A 24,802-nucleotide genomic window follows, 5' to 3' on the forward strand; every position below is an offset into this window, starting at 1 on the left:
CTCTGCAAATGACCGACTTACACAATTGATTCAAAGCTGGCTGTAGATATAATGTCCCGTTAGAGCCATCGCCGCATATTTTGAGCTCAAAACAACGATACTGCAATGTTGAAAAGTCGAAATAACGAAACTACGATAGTGAAAAGTCGAAACTACGATGATGAATACACGAAACTACAATGGTGAAAAGTCCAAATTATTTCGTACTTTCACCGTCGTTCTTTCGACTTTTCACAATCGTACTTTTCGTTGTTACGAATTTTCACCACAGTAGTTCCGAGTTATTACCATCGTACTTTCAAATTTTCACCATCGTAGTTTTGACTTTGCACCATCGTACTTTCGACTGTTCACCATTGTAATTTGACTTTTCAACATCCTAGTATCGCCTTCTGATTGCACATGCCCACATGTCTGTTTACCATTACACGGGGTAAAACGTGATCATGTCGTCTGAAGATTGTTTTTGTACATGTATAAACATACAATTGTGTAGGTAGATATTTCGTTTGAATGAAATTTCTGTCACAATTATGTTCTCAATAAAATAATGTAAATACATCCTGCAAAATGATTCTTAGCAATAACTTAAAAGTCTTCAGGATTTAATAGTGCTTATGTAGAATTCAGTTGTAATTTAGTTTTAGATTAACACATTCCACGAAATACTATGTGCATTCCATTTTTCTTCCATCAACTAAATTGCAGCAGTAAATACTCCACCCTGACCTTGATTTTATACATGTGTAACTTGTCTATGATTATCTACACCCTGTTAGTATTTTTTTTCAGGGTCAGTAAGCGGAATCACCTGAACTGATCAAACTGATCGTTTCTTGACCAGACTCACATTCACTTATTTTAAGAAAGCTCCTCCTAAAATTTTTTGTGAAGGGCCAACACCAAACTGACCTTTAAACACGTGTATAAGCAGTGCATTTCTGTAGTTCATTTGGTATGAATAGGTCCAAATTCCCAAAAAGCAAATAGTTCTTTTTTTTCTACATTTAAAGGCACTGGCCTCTAGATTTTGGCTAAAAAGGGTCTTTCTTTAAGACTGAGGTTTGGTCATATTATGAACATTAGAACATGAGCTTTAGTTTCCAAACTATCTTAAGAATGTCAAATCAAAAAAAAAAAAGATGCCCGAGTCGGTAATCGAACCCGGGCCGCCGCAGCAATAAAAACTTTCCAGCTGCATTGACCAATACATCACGGAGGCAGTTTACCTCAAGTAAAGCGTTACAAACATATAGTCTGTCAGCAATAAAGTTTCAAAGCTTTCTTATGAAATATAGCACTGATTTCCTGATACCTAAATATTGTTCTCTTTTTTTTGTTTTTGTTGTACAATCTGGAGGCCAGTGACTTTAAAGGGTAAGATCCATAGACTGAGAAAGAAAGATTAAAATCTTTCATAATATCCATAGAGGTCCGAAGGTGTATTATTATGGTAGTAATTATTATTATACTACAGTTATGTACAAGTTCTTGCAAAAACATTGCTTATTTGTGTTTTATAACTTATTTTACTTTTATTATATACATTGAGAGATAAAACACTGATTAGCACTGTATGTATAATGTGGATTCGCAAATGTGACTTTAGATACATATATTTTATAGTTCCATTCAGTCTCCAATTTATGAAGATCGAAATATCTACCTAAACAATTGTATATCTATACATAATGTACAAACAAATCCTTCATATTCATACTAATCTGATTACGTTCAACATCGTTTAACGGTTAACAGACCTGTGCGCATGGGCATCAGGAAGGCGATACTACGGTGACGAAAATCAAAACTACGATGATGAAAAGTCGGAAGTACGACGGTGAAAAGTCGAAACTGAGATGGCGAAAAGTCGAAACTACGATGGTGGAAACTCCAAACTACGATGGTAAAAAGTCGAAAGTACGATGTTGAAAAGTCAAAACAGCGAAACCACGATGGTGAAAGTACGAAATAATTTCGACTTTTCACCATCGTAGTTTCGTTGTTTCGACATCGTGTACGAAATAATTTCGACTTTTCACCATCGTAGTTTCGTTGTTTCGACGTTTCACCACCGTAGATTTTGTGTTTTCATCATCGAGGTTTCGTTTTTTGAACATCGCAGTCTCCTTGTTTCGTTGTTTCGAGCTCACATTGTACAGTTTTGCAATTTATTTCATTACCCTGCTATTTGAATGCTTATTTTGTAATAATCCTGACATGTGAAATATTACAATCATAAACCGTCTGTGCTAAAAGCGTTAAAAAGACAAATTTCTACAACAAAATTATAACATGATGTCAACAGTTGATAAAATATTGGTTTAGAAATCGTCAAAATTACACTTTCAAGCCTTAAAGCGTTTGAATAGGACATTTTTTATAACACTGCAGAGGTAATTTGTCACGCATAATAATTATTACGGTATTTTCAGATATCATAGATATATTTATAGTTGTACTTAAGTTAAATGTATATATTTTCCAATTATTCCATGGTCACAGTGTGAATGTTGTAGAAAATAAAATTCAATAAAAATCCAATAATTGCACCTAATCATATCCTATGCGTATTGCCCAGGTGTGACCTATTATATTTGACAACTAATTGACTGTGAGATAAATATGTTCTTTCTTATTGATGATTACATATTTTTCAATAGCCTAATAGCTCTAGATAGCTAAATTATATGTATTATTATATTTCAGAAGACCTTAAACAACATTATTAAAAATTATCAAATTAAGATTTCATTGTAATACTTGGTTTTAGATGTTGTTGAGATGTATCAACAATCACGCTATGTTTTTAATATTATTTTGTTTTATGATTCAATATTGTTGGTACAATATCTACCCAATGCTAATATTTTAGCCTTGTAGAAAACTTGTGAAGATGACATGTAGCTTGTTATACATTATTTCAATGTATTTTAACATTGGGAAATTGAAATGTGCCTTTCCTTTTGTGTTTGTTATATTTGTAGAATTCATTGTATACATTATTTTCGCTAGCGTGAGATCAAGACGGCGAAGCACGAGATCACAGTCATGTCGAAGCGCGAAATTGTGGGGATTTTTTTCGCCATAATTGTGATTTGAGCTTCGTAGTTTTGCGTTTTGTGCTTCTCCATCATATGCAGGCAATACGTAAAGCTTGGGATCACGGTGGCAAAACGCGAACATATTCTAGTGAAGCACGAGATCTCGAGCGCAAAAACACGGAATTTTCTTAATTTTGCACTTCTCCATCATGATGTCATGCTTTGCTGTCGTTATTTTGCGCTTCGCAAACATCCGCATCGAGATCAAGATGGCGAAGCGCAATATTAATAAAATTTTACGATCTAGCGCTTCGCCATCCTGACCTCACGCGAAGCGAGAAATCACGATGGGTAAACATTAGATCACGGTAGTGAAGCACGAATTCACTAAATATTCGTAATTTCACACTTCACCATCGTGATCTTGCGCTTCACCATCGTGATTTCGCGTTTCACGCTTCTCCATCATTGGCAAATGACATACAATGTAATCTCAGCGCGAGATCGCGATGGCGAAGCGCGAAATTCCTAAACTTCCACGATTTCATGTTTGCCATATCGTTATCATACGCCCTTTGCATATCGCTAGAGAAAGCGATGCATGAAGCTAGAAGCGCAAGATCACGATGGCGAAATAATTAAAAGAAACATTTTGCAGAATACTATTTTTAGTTGAAAATTGATATTAGGGAAATACCTTTAATGAAGACGTCGCTCTCCTTTACCGGGATGCTTTCCCTATGCAATGTATCGGTTTCAGTTATAACACGGATCACTGTACTACATATTGCACGTGCAATATTATGCGCATGCCTCTGGTAATATAATACATTTTGTATAAAAAGTTTACGAAAGAATAAGATTTTTGCTTCAAATACACGTCATTATGCCGAATTTACCATTCTCAAACTAAGAAGTATAATCCCCCCACCCCCAACAACAGTACTATTGTAATGAACGATACGCGTAATGTCTGTAAAATAATGATCATTTGTTCACTATTACTGTAGATAAATTTCATCCATAGTTTAAACCCTATAACATTCATTCAATATATATAAAAGCATAATATCGAATGAAACTCGCATTAAGCATTTTCTGTCATACACATAATTGAGCCCCACCATGAGAAAACCAACATAGTGCGTTTGCGACCAGCATGGATCCTGACCATCCAACGCATCCAAGATCAATGTTGTTCGCTTTCAAAGCCGATTGTAATTAGAGACTCCATTAGCGAACAGCATTGATCCTCAATCTGGTCTGGATCCATGCTGGTCGCAAACGCACTATGTTGGTTTTCTCATGGCGCGGCTCACATATTTTCAATTTTACTTCTGGTGAAATACTATACGGTATTCAATGCTTTGTCCGTAACTCAGGTGACATACCCTATTAGTTCATATAAAATTACATTATCAATAACCCGTCATTACCAACTGAAGATCTAGAGTTAAAGGTGTTCAAAATGGCAAGTTGCATAATTTTGTGTTTAGTTTGTTTAGTTTTATCATTCAGTTTTATATATGGACAACAGAACGAAGGTACGGACACTTTTCCCTTCCATATAGTTAGTTATTTTAAAACGATTAATTAACTTTTTCATTTTTGTACACATGAAAATAAAAACAAATATAGCATCAATACAAAAGATTTTTGATTTTTTTTTTTATGAGACATATCATTTAAAAAGGAAATCTGTAGTAACAAGGAATAACCCACACATTGTAGGCGGAAAAAAGAAAGTTTTTTTCTCAAAAATTAATAAAACGTGAATACTCTGAAAGTGATTAGTGGTACAAACTTATTGACATAAGATTTTTTGCAAGATTTTCCTATAAATAACCATAATATTATGCAGAAGGTAGTAAATTGTTGCAAAGCTTTTGAAATACATGTAATACAGAAAATTCACATTCGTCTTGCATTTCTACCAATATCTACCTTTTTTACCCACTTTATCTTTTTCTCAGTGTCATATATACATTCTATGCCAACTTGGTGGAAATGAACACGTTGAAAATTTCACCCAAATTACGGGGGTGTAGCTTTAAGTACACATACTACAGTCTGCCAACTTAACAAAAAAGCCTTTAAAAGACAGGACTGTTACATACAATGTTTTGTAGGAGTTGATGTTTCATGAGTGTGTTTTTCGGGGCTAACATATTTTCAACAGTTTTTCAGTTGTATACTTGTAGCAGTTAGCACAATGACACTCTTTATAATGCTGTCTCACTGTAATGCCACGCCGTGCACACGTGACATGATACCCCACCCAATCACATTATACAATCGGGCTTTTTCAACCCTAACCCTCAGCGGCAAGCAAGGGAGCCAATAGTACCATTTTCTCACGTCTTTGGTGTGACGCGGCAAGGGAGCGCAGCAACCATGCTGCCCCATCCCCCACCCCCACGAACCCCGCACTTAAAGCGGGCGCTCTACTTGATGTTTCATACGCATAACAGACACGTAAAGTTAATCCTTGAAAAGTCACACACCTTTTCGACATTATATAGCAAAGTAGTTTGCAGGTTGTTCTGTTTTTCGGGGTACGTGGGGAAGTCATTTGTCGTTGCTTTTTATCTGTCGTTCACGTAAATATTTTATTTTTTCCTAGTGTCTAGATTTCAAATTTCCTGTATCTAAATGGTTCATTTGAATGAATTAAGCTAGTACCTAAAATCGGTTGCACTAACATCGGTTGCAAATTTAATTTTTGGTAGTATCTAATATTTTAAGGTCATAACCTTACCTTAGCATAATTGCGAATCGTAACCTAATAATGATTTAAAATTGTTGCCATGTAATGTAAATAAGAAAACACAAATTCATAGCACATCGGTTATTTTATTGTAAATTTATATCACAGGATGGCGTTTATTTATTGAAGAATTTTGCACACACAAAAATCGTTTTCATTTATCATATTTTAATTTCAACTGAAATAATTGACAAGCAGAAATGGAATCATTGAAAAGCGCAAGTTCAAGCTTGATCTTACATCTTCAATGAGCCAAGTCGTTATTTCACAAAAGTACCATATACTTACTTTATTTTCATATTTGTTCATGTAATCTTTAGTTAAGAAATTTTGGAGACAGACGTCTTAGTATATTGCTTGTTCAGTATGTTCTAATTGAAATAACAGAATATTTGAGCCGTGCCATTAGAAAACCAACATAGTGGCTTTCCGACCAGCATGGATCCAGACCAGCCTGCGCATCCGCGCAGTCTGGTCAGGATCCATTCTGTTCGCTTTCAAAGCCTATTGTAATCAGAGAAACTGTTAGCGAACAGCATGGATCCTGACCAGACTGCGCGGATGCGCAGGCTGGTCTGGATCCATGCTGGTCGCACACCCACTATGTTGGTTTTCTCATGGCACGGCTCATTTATGTAACAGTTATGATTTTTTTTTTCCATTTCAGAGGATATAGCATGTAGAAGGGAGCATGGTATTTATAAATCACTATTACAAGTATCTTTATTTTTGTGTTATAGACTATTTTGTAACATGTGTTTTTGTCTTAATATGAGACAGAAATTTATGATAAAAGTTCTAATGATCAGTAAGACCAAATGTTTGCACGAGAGACATTTTATTGAAACCACACGGTCTAGCTCACACTTTATGACTAAATGTTAAATGTGTATTCAAGTGATAACTGGTATTTGATGTATGCGCAGTATTACTAGTCCATATTATTAGAATTAATAATTTTGTGAAAAAAAGCCTCTAATTAGTAGTCTAGGGAAGTTAATGTCAGCCAAGTAGAAACTTAGATGAGGAGACAATAAGTATATAAAAATATTATATGTTGTATAATCAGGTACGTGTACACGACATGTCTACGAAAACACTCGACTTGTCGCGTTAAGAAGCTCCGGTTGTCAGAGGTTTTGCCAGTGTGCGCATGCGTCTACTGAACTAGATGGCAGTGTAACCTATAAGTGGGTGCAACACACATGTCCACCGACCACCTTGTTTGATGACAGTCTTCCTGCACCGGTGTGTAATCACGCGAAATATGTGCAATGCCATGGTACGAACAGTTTTACTTTTTATCCTCGTATCTTTATCATTTATCTGCGTCTTGATACTTTTTAGATGCAAAATCTTAAAATTGATTTCCTAAAAGCGAACAGTTTGGCCTTTCTTAATATATGTAACAAGGAAGACCCTCCCTCAAGTAAAAGTAAAAATCCAAATCAAACAAGCAATTTTTTTCGACACAGCTCTTAGAGATTCCTTCTTTAAGTGAAACCAATGAATAGCTTAGTATAGGTTGAATTAAAATAATTAATTTCATTGAATTAAACACAGTATGGCCACACATTTCATGAACGGTAATGTTCATGCACCAAACGGACATTGGTTGCCTTCGTTTGACCTGGATAATATTGATATGTTTAGATCTCTTCGCGTTTTTTTTTTTCGAATTGCATATACATGTACTTGAATACTATTTGAAACACATTTCTTTTATACACTTCAGACGTTGATGGTGAGGATTGCAGAAGTGAACATGGTAAAACAGTAATATATAAAACACCCTTATCTGAAATGTAAAATAGACTATTGCGTGTAAGTAAATTACAAATAATATAATTGTATTAACAAATTGAAAACTTTAGGCCTTTTCTTAACTGAAGTACGAGTATCCACATGCCCTCCATTTTTTATCTAACATTTGAAAATGAAAAGGTTCAAAGCGATAGTTCCTTTTCATTATAATTTGTATTTTATTTCTTTTAAGCCATATATATTTCTCATTGTAGGTGCTTGCACCCGGTTCATGTACGAGAACGTTCGCTTAGTTGCACTGACAAGCTCTGGCTGTAAGAAGTTTTGTCAGTGCGCGCATGCGTCAACAGAGTTGGATGGGTCTGTAACGTATCAGTGGACTGAGCACACATGTCCTGCTCAGACGCTGTTTGATAGCAGCATTCGAGTCTGTAACTTTGCTGATCGTGTCCAATGCGATGGTAAATAGAGTATTTCTCTTTAGTTTCCCAGTCTATGATTACTCAGGTTTTCAAACCTCTAATCTAAAATAATACTTCAAATTTGTGTATAAAGTAAGACTGTGTTTTCTGAATATGATATTTGTTACTATTACTGTATATGTGAATGTTTTAAACGCTTTATCTATAACCTTGACATGTAACAGAATGCAAATTACTGTGATATTAGACATTTGCGAATTAAGACGAAGTTAAGTGTGAACACATAGGACGATCCATTGTTTCATGTGGGGCATCTCAATATAATTTGATTATATTATGTGCAGTATAAAAACATGCTATAACGGTCATAAGGTTTTTTTTTAGATTTCGCTTTTCTATACGTCTGTCTGTCTGTCCGTTAGAGAACATTTGTGTTACACATATCGCGAAAAGTATTGAACGACCTTGATTAAATTGTACAGGAATGTTATTCAGCATTACCTACCTGCTACTTTGTTAGGAAAGAGGTCATAACGTATAGACCTCCCAAGCGATATATAAAAATTACCAAACCTGTCCTTCTTCTGTTGTTCACAATATTGTAGAAGCACGAGAAAGTTGTACTTAACCTGTTACCAGGTAAATAAGACTGCTGTTTGTTTTACAAAAGTCTGCTATAAATAAAAGACTAGAAATTTGTTTAAAGACTGACTATGCGATAAAATGTAAACTTATTATAAAACGGATTTTAAAAACATAGCGTGATTGCCAAAATATATCCAATCGATATTTAAGACCTAGTATAATACCGAAATCTTCGTTTGGTAATCATTAAGAATGCAGTTTAAGGTCTTCTGAAATATAATACATGTAATTTAGTTACCTATTATTGTGCCATTGAAAAATGTGCAATCACCTGTTATATGTATAAAGAAAGAACGAAATTATCTCATTTATCTCATCTGGTTTATCTTAAGACTTCATGCCGATTTCATACCTAGGCATTACTTTGAGGATTGAATTTGATGTTATTATTTGAATTCAATTGAAATTTATTTTATACAACCTTGTGGCAATTGTAAGATATATCTATGAAAACTGAAAATAACGTACTAATCATTATGCGAAAAAATACGTCTGCAGAGTTATAAATCTTTTCAAAATGTATTAAAAAGTTTTTTTGCTTTGCAACTTTGGTAATTTTCTCAACCACAACTTTATCAAACATTATAATTGTGTTATAGAAATTTGCCTTTTCAAACCATTACATGATTCTATTGTTCACATGTTCAGGATTATTACAAAATAAGCAATTTAATAGTATACTAATGAATAAAGTTGAAACAATGTATTTTTTATAAAACTAAAAAGTAAACTAGTGACTTTCAATGCTTGTTATATCAATTAATTATATAAATCAGTTTGCTTTACAGAAATGCTTATAAGGAACTAAGAACATATTAAATAAACTTACCGTTCCTTAGAAGATATGAAAAAAACTGCCAAATAACGCCACCAGAATCAAATCCTGACGAATTGATACTATACAAGTATTTGTTTTAACAACAGAAACGACATAAATTGCCGATATAAGAAAAAAATCTATAATCATCTCAATGTTTACCAGATGTGCACGGGGTTTTTATGCAGTATAAATGTCGTGTCCTCGTTGTATACAAATTTATTTACAGTTGCGTACCAAATTGGGCATTTTTTCAAACACATATGATAAAACGAACGTTTTACAATCCCGAAACCAATGGAGAATGTAGGCAAGTCATTTATCGTACTTGAAATAGGTCCGCATTGTGTTTATATGTCTGCATCGCTTGGTTTACAAATCCTTCACAGCTCTATAAACACCATGCCGACCTACTCCTCGAACAATAACTATTACTAACGAGTTGCGCATCCGATTTAAAGTACGTCTGAGTACAAATTTAAGTACTCAAGGTAACTTTTTGTGGTAACAGTGTGTCCGCCGTCCTTCACAATTTCACTGTTAACACTCTAGAGGTTACAAATATTACAAGTCGTTATGTAACTAAGGTAGAATGATTGTGTTATAAAACTCTCGACAAATGATTTTGAAGCTGAATCATCTTGTCATGGATCAAACTCAAACGTCAAATCGAAAACCATTCTAGATTCATTATTTACAAGACATGATCAAAATGGGTTTTTTTTATAAAATCTACATCAAGTTTGAATCTGAATTATCTAGGGTCAAATATTTCATGTCACCAGGTTAAGTTATAAAACACACACAATAGAGGCCATGCTTTGTATTCAACCTTTCTAAAACCTTGTTAGAATATTTGAATTTATAAAATATAGATCTAGTTTGAAACTGGATCATCTGGAATCAACAACTAGGTCAGCAGTTTGTATCATAGAAGAAAAAAAGTGTTCAGAGTCTAAAGAAAATATTTTCTACTGGATCTTATAAAATCCGGGTCAAAATGTTTGCCTTCATAATGTTAACTTTAAAACTTGGCCAAAACCTAGGTCACTTGGCCAAATAATTGAGAAAGCTTGTTAACACTTTAGAGACTAAATTGTGTACCTGTTCTTTATGAAACATAGGCAAAATGTTTGTCTTAATCAAATCTAGGTAAAGTTTGAAACTTAATCATCTGGCTTTAAATGATTGGTCAGTAAGTTAAGTCATAGAAAAACATTCTTAACACTTCAGATGAAATATTTTCTTCACCAAATTAGTCAGAACATTTCTCTTTATAAATTGTTGAACAAATTTAAAGTTGTAAAGCTAGTTCATTAGGTCATATCATAGAAATAGAAATATATTCTTAACACACTTAATGTCTATTTTCTACCCGATCAACATAAAGTTTGGCCAAAAAGTGTGTATTTCACTAAAATCTTGGTCCAATATAAAACTCGACAATCTTTGGTCATTAAATATGTCATTAGGTTAAATTATAGGAAAACATTTTTACCACCATAGAGGCAATATTTTCTATTTGATCTATATGCAAGTTAGTCAAAATATGTGTCTTTATGGAGTCTTTATCATATTAAATACTGCGTTATCTGGGATTAAAATTAGGTCACTATGTTAAATCGTAGAAACACTTTGTTACCCTTCTAGAGACTCAGTGGCCTTTTTTGATTCACTTTCACACTCCTCCGACCGCTTGTGACAAAAACAACATTCTGACAAAGTCACGATACAATTTGTCTAGAGCTGTGATTTCTAGAGTGTTCAAAGCAAAATTATTTAAGTTGGACGACGGCGGCCGACAACGGACACAGTACGATCACACTAGCTCACTCTGACTACTTTGTTTAACATTCAAAACTCCTAATGATGAAAAACATTTCAATAAAGTGTAAAGACAGTAAGTCAGATAGTTTTGGCGATATGGGTATTTTCTCTGACGAAAAAACGGACGGACGGACGGACAGACAAATATATCCCTCACAGCAAAGTCATAGTATAATAAGTCAGACATTATTACTATTATGGACATTTTGTTCCTAATTAAATCATGTTGAGATAGTCTCTTGAAATATTGATCGTCCTAGGCGTCCACAGTCCACTTTGTCTTAATTCGCAAATGTCTATTAAATAGGGAATCCGGGGCAGAATGCGTTAACTACTACATCACGACCTTGGGTGCATGAAACAACCCCAATTGTCGCAGGTAATCTTTACAACAGAAGTATTTCATTACCGATTGTTCGTTATTGTTGCAGTTTTCAATGACGGTCGTACATAGAACCATATGCTTTATATTTAAGAAAAAAATTTATGATGATCTATTTCGTTAGTTACTACTATATCGTAAGTTGCTTCGTATTTTGACGTACTTTGATAACCTCGATAACAGTGGATTTTCCTTACTTTGTTTTTCATTCTTCATTTTATAACACTGTTAGTCTAATGGTTCAGTTGTCGGTCGCTCAAGCCGGGGATCTTGGGTTCGAGCCACACTCGGGTCACGACAAAACCTCATAAGACACCAGTACTGGCTTTTACAGGAAACGGACTCGAGAGTGGTTAAGATAAGTTTGAAGCTTTTATCACCGGAAGATAAATTACTATGAACTAAACCTTGACACTTTGTGCTATCCAAACTCTTTTCGACAATCTTGCATTTCAGATGAAGCAAGCAAAGATTGTTTTGCGGAATATGGTAAACAGCCTTCGTACTTTTTTTTATTTGCCCTCAATGTGAGAAAACATAAAGCGATTTCTGTTGGTACAGTCGTGTATTATCTTGCACCATATATAAGGATGCTTTAGACGATAAAATCTTTTAAGAATGTAACACAGGTTTAAGTGATTGCATAAGATATCAAGTGTTTCAGGTTATCTCCTAAATGTTATTACTCCTTTCAGTTAAATCTGCACGTTTCATTGCCTCTCATAATCGGACTCAACCAAACCGACTCTGATGCTAGTATTATTTTATGTGGGTTAATGCGATGATTTACGCTATGCTTCCATGACTTCATTTAATAAATTTTGTAGCAGAAGTAACTATATTGATTATCAAAATTTACCTTGGCTTATTTTTTTCTTGTTTTAGGTTATTGTACAAGGGATCAGTATGAAAATGTAAGACTTGTTGCACTCAGAAGCTCTGGTTGTAAGAATTTCTACCAATGTGCACCTGCCTCAACCGAACTCGACGGATCTGTGACATATAAGTGGGTGAAAAAGACATGCCCATCAAACACACTGTTTGATGAGAGCCTTCCGACACCCGTCTGTAACCATGATTATGAGGTCCAATGTCCTGGTAGGTGTCGCAATATGTTGTCAATGCCTCATTTGATATTCTTTGAAGTATAAATATTCTTTGTATGTAATGAGAATTCCCAAATATTCTTTAAAAGAACTAAATGAGTTAGTTGGCGTCTGAATTGACTCCACGTCCACATACTGAAATAAGATACATTATTAGTTTGTTACGTATAAGAGACACAGCAGAGCGGACGGAGTGGGCCAATGGTACGAAAGTAGGATCGTGGCCCTCATAATAAAGTCACTAACATTCCGATGCGCCCTGTGCATTGAACATTTACAAAGGCTAATGAAACATTGAAGGCTTTTTGAGTGTCTTTTGTATTTTGCATTAACGCCCCCCCCCCCCCCCACCCCCGACCCCGCCGAACAGAGACCTTCAATCTTCTAATGGAGACGCCGGTTATAGCTATAAATAACATGAAATGCAAAAAAAGGCGCAGATAATAGTGTAATATGAGGTACTCTTGTGACAACTAATTTGTCAAGGTTTAAGCTAATCATTCATACATGTATATTATTCAACATTTTATAATTCAAAAACGTATAGACGTTCATTGTTTCATACGAGAACCTCATTATTGCAGCTTCTTCCGGGTCGTGAAAATGTATGACATTTCACCAAAACGAAAGCTGTTTTATGTATAACTGAACTTTCTAAACTATATGTCAATGACAAACAAATGAATGCATCCATTGCTTACCTAAATAAGATTCAGAATATTCAGTTATTCAGAAATCTCACAAGTATTTACTTTGAAAAACTGACACATTTTGTTTGATTGTCGGCGCCACATTCACTTGTAAACATTGTCGTCATATTTCCTGTTATTGGTAAAAACTCTACCATACTGTATCGCCGATCATTTATAGTTTATATTGTGACTTTTAAATGGTAGCAGCCCTTTTTTACCCAGCGTAAGATTAAGAACATTATAGTAAGCCCAAGGGAAGACTATTTCTTGCTCATCTGGAGTGGCGGATGGTTACACAGAAAGGGAAATTCCGCAGAGTTTCTGATTGGTTGAAAATGGCCATTTCGGTGGAATCCGGGATTCTGATTGGATGGACGGTTAAATTACCGCTTTCAGCCTTGGAATCGAAGTATTATGGCGCGGAACATATAAAACTGCATGCGCACCCGGAACGCCAGCTTTTCACTTTCTATTTTCGGCCAGGACCACCCAAAATTACAGTCATCAAATTTCTTTAATAAATCATTATAAAGTTAACAATACTAACGTAATATTATAATTAACATTTCCCTGGAGGATCAGAGAACCATACAGGAGCCGACCAGCAGTAATGTAAATATAAGTTTAGATAAAATACGGATATCACACAGACTTTACCAGAACATTTGATTAGATCTATTAAATCAGATTAACATTTAAACTAATATTACTAACCTTACTAAATTTTAGCTATTGTAATTAAATATATTTATTCGTTAAACATATAGCTTATTTATTTCTCCCTTTATTAAATTCCGCTCGACCCTCAGTAAGTATACGGAAATTGCCGTCTGCCGTCGGAGCCGAACGGACGTTAGGAACAGGACCGAGTATCAGTCGTTTTTCCCGTTACAATATTTTAGGTTACATGTTGTTTAAAAGCAGTATTTTCATTTATTACGTAAACTTCAAATAGTTTTATGACGATACGTTCTCTTACTAACAATTGTTTTACTAACATGTACATTCATAGCCCTTTTATATCATAAAATACTACACGTAGTGTATTTTAAATTATATATCCATTTATATACTTGTATAATAGCACTGTTTATACATTTGAGTAGTATCACCTTTTATATATTTGAATAATATCACAGTTTACATACTGGAATAATAACAGCATTTAAATATTTCAGATTCCGATGAGGAAAACGAAGACTGTACAACTCAATATGGTAAAATATAAATTTCAACTTCATTTATGCCGTTTTCTTATTAAAATCTGTTCAGTGTTATGTCGTAAAATAATCCTCATCTTCTAAGACAAATTCTAGCATAAAACTGCTGTTATTGTCTCTTTTTGTGGGTGTTTTAACAGGAGAGAAAACGTGTGTTAACAGACAGATTCTCGCGCTCACGTGCTGTTATAACACCTTTTAATATATGCGCGTTCCGTGGCAAAGCGTAAACGTATTACGGCCCCAAAACGGATAATTCAAAAGGAAATGACGTCAACGTGAAAAATCAACGTAGACTTTACCGCGCATTTCATTGAAATTTAATGACGTTGAGGGACATTATATTCATTTACATGGGTTTTAAGCGTTTTGTGCTAGAATAGCGTTAGCGCATGTTCTTTTCGTGTTATAACATCTTCAGAATCCCTCGGGAATCGTTGATACCCTCGCCCTACCAGGATCGGGTACCAACCAATCCCTCGGGATTCTGCAGATGTTATAACACGAAAAAAAAACCTGCGTAATCAGTTTTTATTTAGCCGTTGTGATAAAATGCTGCACTTTGTTAAATGATTTTGTATGTTGTCACTTCTTCTAATCTGAAGCCAAACAAGTACCTCGCAGGACATGCTTGTTCCAAAGAGAACAAAATAATTGCATACAATGAAATAATATGGAACTGTTAACTGTACAATTTTATTAGCATTTACGCAGATTAAACAAAGCTTTGACAAATATTTTCTTCTTATGTGCAGGTACGTGCACACAATACATGTACGAAAATGTCCGACTTGTGCCAAAACGAAGCTCAGGGTGCAAGAAGTTCTGTCAGTGTGCGCATGCGTCTACTGAACAAGATGGTTCCGTCACGTATAAATGGGTTGAACATGATTGTCCCGAAGGACTTTTGTTTGATAAAAATATCAGAGTCTGCAATTACGCTGCAAATGTGGAATGCAGTGGTAAGTACATCATGCGTTCAGGGTTTTAAACACATGCTATGTATAGTATTATGTTATCGAAACGCAAATAAACATATTTCAGATAGATAGTTTAATATCAAAATACACGGTTTGATGTTGTGTTCCCATTTACTTTTACTGTCAGTAAATACATTTATATTCTAACAGGCTATCAAGAAAGAAAACGAATACTTGAGATTTTACGGCAGTTGATCTCTCCACAAGGTATGTATGTAATATATGTACATAGAACGGCCGCCACAATTGTACAAGTTATCAGGAAATTAAAACAAAACGTGGCTGAGAAGTACACTATACTCGGTTATCTTTACTCCGACCATACAAAGTATATGGATTGTTATCCTACCTATCCCAACGTCCTTCCGCGTGCTTAAAGTTTTGATGTACTTTCTCTTTATCTCTGTAACTACATGTACCTGAACTTCCATCACCGCCCACATCATCTGGCGGAAGTGCCGTTACTCTCGCACCAATATTTCATGAATTATCCCGCTTTTTACTTAGGATTTCATGTTAATATTTTAGTACACTTTCAATGTATATTAGTTATAACCAAATGGATTTGATTCTTTAAATAGTTGTTCCACATCATCACCCACATGATATGACACTAGCTTCATAACTCAGACACCAAATGTTCATGAATTATGCCTCATTTACACAGAAATTTAGGTTGATTTTGTTACATTTCACTTTATCTCTGTAATTAAAGAAGGGATTTTAATCAAACTTAAAACGATTGTTCCGCATCATCACCCACATCATTTTACACAAGGGTCAAAAATCTGGCCCTTGTATTTTATGAATTATACCCCTTTTAACTCAAAATCTCAGGTTAGAGTTTTGATACACTTCATTCTATGATTTTCCACCATATCTCCGTAGTTACTGAAGAAATTGTATTCTAACTTGAAATTGTTTTTTCACATCTCTACCCGAATCATACGACATATTGCATTGCACCAAAATGATATGAGTTATGACCCCTTTTTGCTGAAGTTTCAGGTTGAAGATGCGATGCACATTTAAATTTTGCTCTATCTCGGTATGCAAACTTAAAATAGTTGTTCCACATTATTACCCATATGTCACTGCACAAAGTGCATTACTTTTTGTCATTAACTTCTCATGATTTATATCGCTGTTATACTTTCTTATTGTTTTTATACACTTATCTATCTCTGTGTTTACTAAATACAATTGAGACAGATTTAGCTATTGTCTAATATCTGCTTATTTTCACTATCCAGCATGGAAATAGTCGAGCGCGCTGTCTTCTAACAGCTCTTGTTTTAATTGGATGTAGAAACTCGACATATATTAACATAATTATGTTGCCTACTGCTTTTGTCATTTAGCCCATGTTTAATTTTTTTCATACTTTACAAAACACAGGGTACAGCTCTGTGATTTCATTTGCTCTAATGGTATGATTGTCTCCCTATAATGGTATTCTCTTCATTCAGCTTGAATGTCATATTTCAGCCATTAGTAACAGTTCAAAAGCCAAAGCAAGCAAATATGAAAATACTAAGGATGCATTATTTCTATAACAGCTAAACGGATGTCTCCCGTAAAAGGTTTAAAAGCACCCAAATTTCTGAAAATGAAATCGTTATTGCAGTGAAAAACGAAACTGACGATATAGCTAAATACTGTTAGATGTATTGTTCCTGTATTTTACCAAATAAAGAATTGAAGCAAACACCATAGATATATCTTATTAATTATTTATTAATTTATTCTTTCAGGTGAAGATGAGGATTGTTTCCAGGAATATGGTAAGCATTTATATTGCTTTTTGTCAAAGATCTTTATGATAAGACCACATAAATTCCCATTGTGTCAAAATCAATACATCTGTGTAGTTTTAAAGTGAATTTCCACAAACTGTCATTTCGTTTCTGCATTTGGTTTTCGTGCAACGAAATTAGCACTTCAAACTTTAATATTCTAGTAAAGAAATATTTTCAGATCCCCAGATATATATTTTCAAAAGTTAGTGATACGCCCATATTTATATAACTGATATACAAGTGTAATCTCTTATGGTTTAGACAAGTAATGTGCATCTTTGAAAGTTGCAGGTGTATTCATAGTTTATAGCAAAACTTGAGATATTAAATTTAGTAAGACCACTTTTTTGCTGAGAACAATATTTTCTATAGGTACATGTACACAGTCCCAGTATGAAAACGTAAGACTTCTTGCGCTTAGGAGCTCTGGTTGTAAGAACTTCTGTCAGTGTACGCATGCGTCAACCCAGTTAGATGGTTCCGTGACGTACAAATGGGTAAAACAGACATGTCCTGAGGAAACATTATTCGATCAGGACCTTGATACGCCTGTCTGTAATCATGAAGCAAAGGTTCGGTGCCCGAGTAAGTGACTTTTAGCTTTAATCTTCCAGTACATTTTTATTCATCCATCGAATAACTGTTTAAATGCAAGTAAGAAATACATGTATGAACGGTTTTAAGTAGGTAAATATTGGAGAAACAAATTATCTAAGGTTGAATATTCACCGTAACATGATGTTAAAACCATTATATTTTCTTTAATTGATACAATCATGAATAAAAAAGGTAAAGGTAAAGGTCTTGCTAATACAGTGTAACCCTTATTGGAAGTATCAGCCAATTTGCCTAATATGACACCTTTATTGTGCGTACCAACTACCTCCCAACTCCTAATCAATATGCCAGGCGCCAGTCGGCTAGAAGTCGGTCACCTTCATTTAATTAGCTCGCTGCTCACGAATCGGCCTTTTCAGAACGATATATAAAGTACATCTTGTTAGCTTAAGCATTTTAGTGGTATATAAAATTTACATTTGCAGGTGTCATCGCCGTTGAAGATGGGTGCTCAAAGGAACACGGTATTTCTCTATTTTTTTACTGTTGTCATTAAGTAACAATGAGATATCTTTGCTTCTTAGTTTATTTTCTTTGACGGAGAAACGGGGGTCAGAAAAAGACATCCCAACAGCAAAGTGGTAGCATAATAAGTCAGACGTTATCCCCATTCTGGACATAATATTTACCCCACATGATATGATTAAAATATTTTTAGATAGCCTATTGAAATATTGATCATCCTAGGCGTCCAAAGCCCACTTCGTCATAATTCGCAAATTTCTGTTAATAGGAAATCCGGGGCAGAATGCGGTAACTACTACATTACGGCCTTGGGAGCAGGAAACAACCCCAGTTTCCACAGGTAATCTTTATTCGTTATTGTTGAAGTTTCCAATGACGGTGATACCTAGAACTATGCTTTGTATCAAGAAAAAGGTTTATGATGATCTATTTCGTTAGTGACTACTATTTCGTTAGTTACTTTGTGTTTTGACCTATTTTGATAACCACGACAACTTTGAATTTATCTTACTTTGTTTGTCATTCTTCATATTATGGCACTGTTAGTATAATGGTTTAGGTGTCGCACGCTCAACTCGGGGTTCTTGGGTTCGAGCCACACTGGGGTCATTACCAAACCTCATAAGACACCAGTACTGGGTTTTCCAGGAAACGGACTCGAGAGTAGTTAAAATTATCTTGAAGCTGATATCACCGACAGATAAATTACTATAAATTAAATTTTGACACTAGGTCCTGTCTAAACTCTTTTCGGTAATCTTGCATTTCAGACGAAGCAAGCAACGAATGTTTTGCGGAATATGGTAAACAGCCTTCGTAATTTCTTTATTTGCCTTCTATGTGGGTAAACTTTAATCGATTTCTGTTGGCACAGTTGTGTATATTAATCTTGTACAATATTAAAAAGGGTGCTTTGGACGATAAAAATTTATAAGAATGTAACACAGGTTTAGGTGATTGCATAAGATTTCAAGTGATTCAGCATATCTCCTAAATCTTATCACTCCTTTCAGTTAAATCAGCACGTTTCATTTTCTTTCATAATCGGACTCAATCAAACCGATTCTTATGGTAGTATTATTTTATGTTTGTGCGTGCTATGCCTCATGCTATGCTTCTATGACTTCATTTAATAAAACTTGTAGCAAAAGTAACTGAATTTATTATCAAAAATTATCTTGGCTTATTTTTTTTCTTGTTTTAGGTTTTTGTACAAGGGATCAGTATGAAAATGTAAGACTTGTTGCACTCAGAAGCTCTGGTTGTAAGAATTTCTACCAGTGTGCACCTGCTTCAACCAAACTCGACGGATCTGTGACATATAAGTGGGTGAAAAAGACATGCCCACCTTCCACTTTGTTTGATGAGAGCCTACCAACACCCGTCTGTAACCATGATTATGAGGTCCAATGTCCTGGTAGGTGTCGCAATATATTGACAAAGCCTCATTTGATATTCTTTGAAGTATAAATTTTCTTATATGTAATGAGAATTCCCAAATATTCTTAAGAAAGAAATAAATGAGATCGTCAGAAGTTAGTTGGCGTCTTAATTGACTCCACGTCCACATACTGAAATAAGATACATTATTAGTTTGCTACGTATGAGAGACACAGCAGAGCGGACGGAATGGTCAATTGGTACGAACGTAGGGTCGTACCCCTCATAATAAAGTCACTAACATTCCGATGCGCCCTGTGTATGGAACATTTACAAAGGCTTATGTACCATTGAAGGTTTTTGGAGTGTCTTTTGTATTTTGCATTACAAAGGCCCCCACCCCTCCCCGCCCCCACCCACTCCGCCGAACAGTGGCATTCAATCTTCTAATGCAGACGCCGGTTATAGCTATAAATAACATAAAATGCAAAGAAAGGCGCAGATAATATTTTAGGTTAGATGTTGTTGAATAGCAATATTTTTATTTATAACGTAAACTTAAAATAGTTTTATGATGATACGTTCTCTTAACAACAATTGTTTCCTTACATGTACATTCATAGCCCATTTATATTATTAAACGTAGTGTATTTTAAATTATATATCCATTCGTATATTTGTATAATAATAATATCATCGAATACACACTGGAATAATAACAGCATTTAAATATTTCAGATTCCGATGAGGAAAACGAAGACTGTACAACTCAATATGGTAAAATATAAATTTTGACTTCATTTATGCTCGAGTACCAACCAATCCTTCGGAATTCTGCAGATGTTATAACACGAAAAATACATGCGTTATTCCTACATTAAAATTAACAAATGCAGTTTTTATTTTGCCGTTGTGATAAAATGCTACACATTGTTATATGATTTTGTATATTGTCACTTCTTCTAATCTGATGCCAAACAAGTACCTCGCAGAACTTGCTTGTTCCAAAGGGAACAAAATAATTACATGCAGTGAAATAATATGGAACTGTTAACTGTACAATTGTATTAGCATTTACGCAGATAAAACAAACCTATGACAAACATTTCCTTCTTATATGCAGGTACGTGCACACAATACATGTACGAAAATGTCCGACTTGTGCCAAAACGAAGCTCGGGGTGCAAGAAGTTCTGTCAGTGTGCGCATGCGTCTACTGAACAAGATGGTTCCGTCACGTATAAATGGGTTGAGCATGATTGTCCCGAAGGACTTTTGTTTGATAAAAATATCAGAGTCTGCAATTACGCTGCAAATGTGGAATGCAATGGTAAGTAAATCATGCGTTCTGGGTTTTAAACACGTGCTATGTTTGGTATTATGTTATCGAATGCAAGTAAACATATCTCAAATAAATCGTATAATATTATGTATTAACAATAACATCAGAGTCTGCAATTACGCTGCAACTTGCTTTCAATCAGATGCTATTTACAGCAATATTTTATCGAATGGAAAAAAAAATATATTTCAGATAGATTGTTTAATATTAAAATACACGGTTTGAAGTTGTGTTCCCATTTAATTTTGCTTTCAGTAAATACATTTATATTTTAACAGGCTATCAAGAAAGGATAATATTAATATGTATTAACAATAACATCAGAGTCTGCAATTACGCTGCAACTTGCTTTCAATCAGATGCTATTTACAGCAATATTTTATCGAATGGAAAAAAATATATTTCAGATAGATTGTTTAATATTAAAATACACGGTTTGAAGTTGTGTTCCCATTTAATTTTGCTTTCAGTAAATACATTTATATTTTAACAGGCTATCAAGAAAGGAAACGAATACTTGAGATTTTACGACAGTTGGTCTTTCCACAAGGTATGTATGTGATATATGTACATAGAATGGCCGCCACAATTGTACAAGTTATCAGGAAATTAAAACAAAACATACCTGAGAAGTACACTGTACTCGGAAATTTTACTTCGACCATACAAAGAGTATGGATTGTTATCTTACCCAAACCGGCATCAACGTCCGTCCGCGTGCTTAAAGTTGCTTAAAGTTTTGATGTACTTTCTCTTTATCTCTGTAACTACCTGAACTTCAATTAGTTATTCCTTATCACCACCCACATCATCTGGCAGAAGTGCCGTTACTCTCGCACCAATATTTCATGAATTATCCCGCTTTTTACTTAGATTTCCAGGTTAAAGTTTAAGTACACTTTCAATGTATATTAGTTTTAACCAAATGGATTCTTTAAATAGTTGTTCCACATCATCACCCACATAATATGACACGAAATTCATAACTCAGACACCAATTTTTTCATGAATTATCCCTCATTTACAAAGAAATTTAGGTTGATTTTTGGTTACTTTTCACTTTATCTCTTTAATAACAGAAGGGATTTTAATCTAACTTAAAACAATTGTTTCGCATCATCACCCACATCAATTTACACAAGGGTCATAACTCTGGCCTTAATATTTTATAAATTATTCCCTTTTTAACTCAAAATCTCAGGTTAAAATTTTCATACTTTTCATTCTATGTTCTTTTTTTCAACATATCCCTGTGGTAACTAAATAGATTTTATTCTAACTTGAAATTGTTGCTTTAAATCTCTACCCAAATCATACGATATATTGCCGGGTACAAAAATACTATGAGTTATGACCCATTTTTGCTGGTTTCAGGTTGAAGTTGTGATGCACTTTTAAATTTTGCTCTATCACGGTGTGCAAACTTAAAATAGTTGTTCCACATTATTACCCATATACCATTGCACATAGTGCATTACGTTTTCATAAACTTCTCATGATTTATATCCCTTTTATACTTACTTATTGTTTTATTACATTTATCTACTAAATACAATTGAGACAGATTTAGCTATTGTCTAATATCTGCTCATTTTCACTATTCAACATCGGAATAGTCGAGCGCGCTGTCTTCTGACAGCTCTTGTTTTAATTGGAAGTAGAAACTCGGCATCTATTAACATAATTATATTCCCGACCGTTTTTGTCATTTAGCCCATGTTTATTTTGTTCATACTTTACGAAACAAAGGGTACAGCCCTTTAATTTCTTTTGTTCTAATGGTATGATTGTCTCCCTATAATGGTATTGTCTTTATTATGCTTGTCCTATTTCAGCCATTGGTAACTATTCAAAAGCAAAAGCAAGCCAAAATCAAAATACTAAAGATGCATTATTTCTAAAACAGATAAACGAATGTCTCCCGTAAAAGGATTAAAAACACCCAAATTTCTGAAAATGAAATCGTTATTGCAGTTCAAAAGCGAAACTGACGATACAGCTAAACACTGTCAGATGTATTTTTCCTATAGTTTACTGAAAAAAAACTGAAGCATACACCATAGATATATCTTATTAATTATTTATTAATTTATTCTTTCAGGTGACGATGAGGATTGTTTCCAGGAATATGGTAAGCATTTATATTGCTTTCATATTAGATATGCCAAAGATCTTTATGTTAAGACCACATGCTGATATTAGGCTTATTTCAAAAATTCCATTGTGTCAAAATCAATACAAATATCAGATTTCTGTGTAGTTTTAAAGTGAATTTCCACTAACTGTCATTTCGTTTCTGCATTTGGTTTTCACGCAACGAAATTAACACTTCAAACTTTATTATTCTAGTAAAGAAATATTTTCAGATCCCCAGATATATATTTTCAAAAGTTACTGATACGCCCATATTTATATAAATGATATACAGGTGTATTATTTTATGGTTTAGACAAGTAATGTGCATCTATAAAATTTGCAGGTGTATTTATAGTTTATAGTAAAACTGGAGATATTAAATTTAGTAAGACCACTTTTTTCCTGAGAATAATATTTTCTATAGGTACATGTACACAGTCCCAGTATGAAAACGTAAGACTTGTTGCGCTAAGGAGCTCTGGTTGTAAGAACTTTTGTCAGTGTGCGCATGCGTCAACCCAGTTAGATGGTTCCGTGACGTATAAATGGGTTAAACAGACATGCCCTGAGAAAACATTATTCGATCAGGACCTTGATACGCCTGTCTGTAATCACGAAGCTAAGGTTCAGTGCCCGAGTAAGTGACTTTTATGTTTAATCTTCCAGTACATTTTTATTCATCCATCGGATAACTGTTTAAATGCAAGTAACAAATACATGTATGAACACTTTTAAGTAGGTAATTATTGGAGAAACAAATTATCTAAGCTTGAATATTCTCTGTAACATGATGTTAAAAACATTATATTTTCTTCAATTGATACAATGGAAAAAAAATCTTTCTTGAATATAAAAAGGTAAAGGTAAAGATTAAGCTAATATAGTGTAACCCTTATTGAAGGTATCAGCCAATTTGGCTGATAAGACACCCTTATTCTGCGTACCAACTACCTCCAAACTCCTAATCACTATGGCCAGCGCCAGCCGGAAAAAGTCGGTCACCATTCATTTAACTAGCTCGCTGCTCACTAATCGGCCTTTTCAGAACGATATATTAAGTACATCTTGTAAGTTTAAGCATTTTAGTGGTATATAGAATTTACATTTACAGGTGTCATCGCCGTTGAAGATGGGTGCTCAAGGGAACACGGTATTTCACTTTTTTACTGTTGTCATTAAGTAACGATGATATTTCTTCGCGTCTTAGCTTATTTTCTCTGACGGAGAAATGGGGGACAGACAAAGACATTCCCACAGCAAAGTGGTAGCATAATACATATGTAATTCAAGCGTTATAAACATTGTGGACATGTTTTTTACCACACATGATATAATTAAATCATTTTAAGATAGCCTATTGAAATATTGATCATCCTAGGCGTCCAAAGCCCACTTC

General features: G+C 34.4%; 1 protein-coding gene across 10 annotated transcripts in view; it reads left to right on the forward strand.

Moving 5' to 3' along the window:
* Positions 1-4,444: 4,444 nt before the first annotated feature.
* The window catches only part of LOC123557104 (uncharacterized), a 37,855-nt gene continuing 17,497 nt past the window's right edge, over positions 4,445-24,802 (forward strand). For 3 of the 10 annotated variants that reach the window (XM_053543469.1, XM_053543467.1, XM_053543466.1), the window contains exons 1-23: positions 4,450-4,588; positions 6,479-6,505; positions 6,881-7,093; positions 7,547-7,579; positions 7,830-8,036; positions 11,594-11,665; positions 12,125-12,157; positions 12,554-12,766; positions 14,645-14,683; positions 15,442-15,648; positions 15,817-15,873; positions 17,421-17,450; positions 17,838-18,050; positions 18,509-18,547; positions 18,817-18,888; positions 19,319-19,351; positions 19,753-19,965; positions 20,667-20,705; positions 21,052-21,258; positions 21,764-21,820; positions 23,372-23,401; positions 23,831-24,043; positions 24,518-24,556. In XM_053543469.1, the coding sequence (XP_053399444.1) occupies positions 4,513-4,588; positions 6,479-6,505; positions 6,881-7,093; positions 7,547-7,579; positions 7,830-8,036; positions 11,594-11,665; positions 12,125-12,157; positions 12,554-12,766; positions 14,645-14,683; positions 15,442-15,648; positions 15,817-15,873; positions 17,421-17,450; positions 17,838-18,050; positions 18,509-18,547; positions 18,817-18,888; positions 19,319-19,351; positions 19,753-19,965; positions 20,667-20,705; positions 21,052-21,258; positions 21,764-21,820; positions 23,372-23,401; positions 23,831-24,043; positions 24,518-24,556 (2,362 nt within the window). In that variant the 5' untranslated portion in view covers positions 4,450-4,512. Of the gene's footprint in view, positions 4,589-6,478; positions 6,506-6,880; positions 7,094-7,546; positions 7,580-7,829; positions 8,037-11,593; positions 11,666-12,124; positions 12,158-12,553; positions 12,767-14,644; positions 14,684-15,441; positions 15,649-15,816; positions 15,874-17,420; positions 17,451-17,837; positions 18,051-18,508; positions 18,548-18,816; positions 18,889-19,318; positions 19,352-19,752; positions 19,966-20,666; positions 20,706-21,051; positions 21,259-21,763; positions 21,821-23,371; positions 23,402-23,830; positions 24,044-24,517; positions 24,557-24,802 lie in introns of all 10 variants that reach the window. The other 7 variants (XR_008370991.1, XR_008370990.1, XM_053543464.1 and 4 more) reach the window with 7 other exon arrangements.

Source organism: Mercenaria mercenaria, chromosome 5 (genome assembly GCF_021730395.1).
Source record: "Mercenaria mercenaria strain notata chromosome 5, MADL_Memer_1, whole genome shotgun sequence".
Lineage (NCBI taxonomy): Eukaryota > Metazoa > Mollusca > Bivalvia > Venerida > Veneridae > Mercenaria > Mercenaria mercenaria.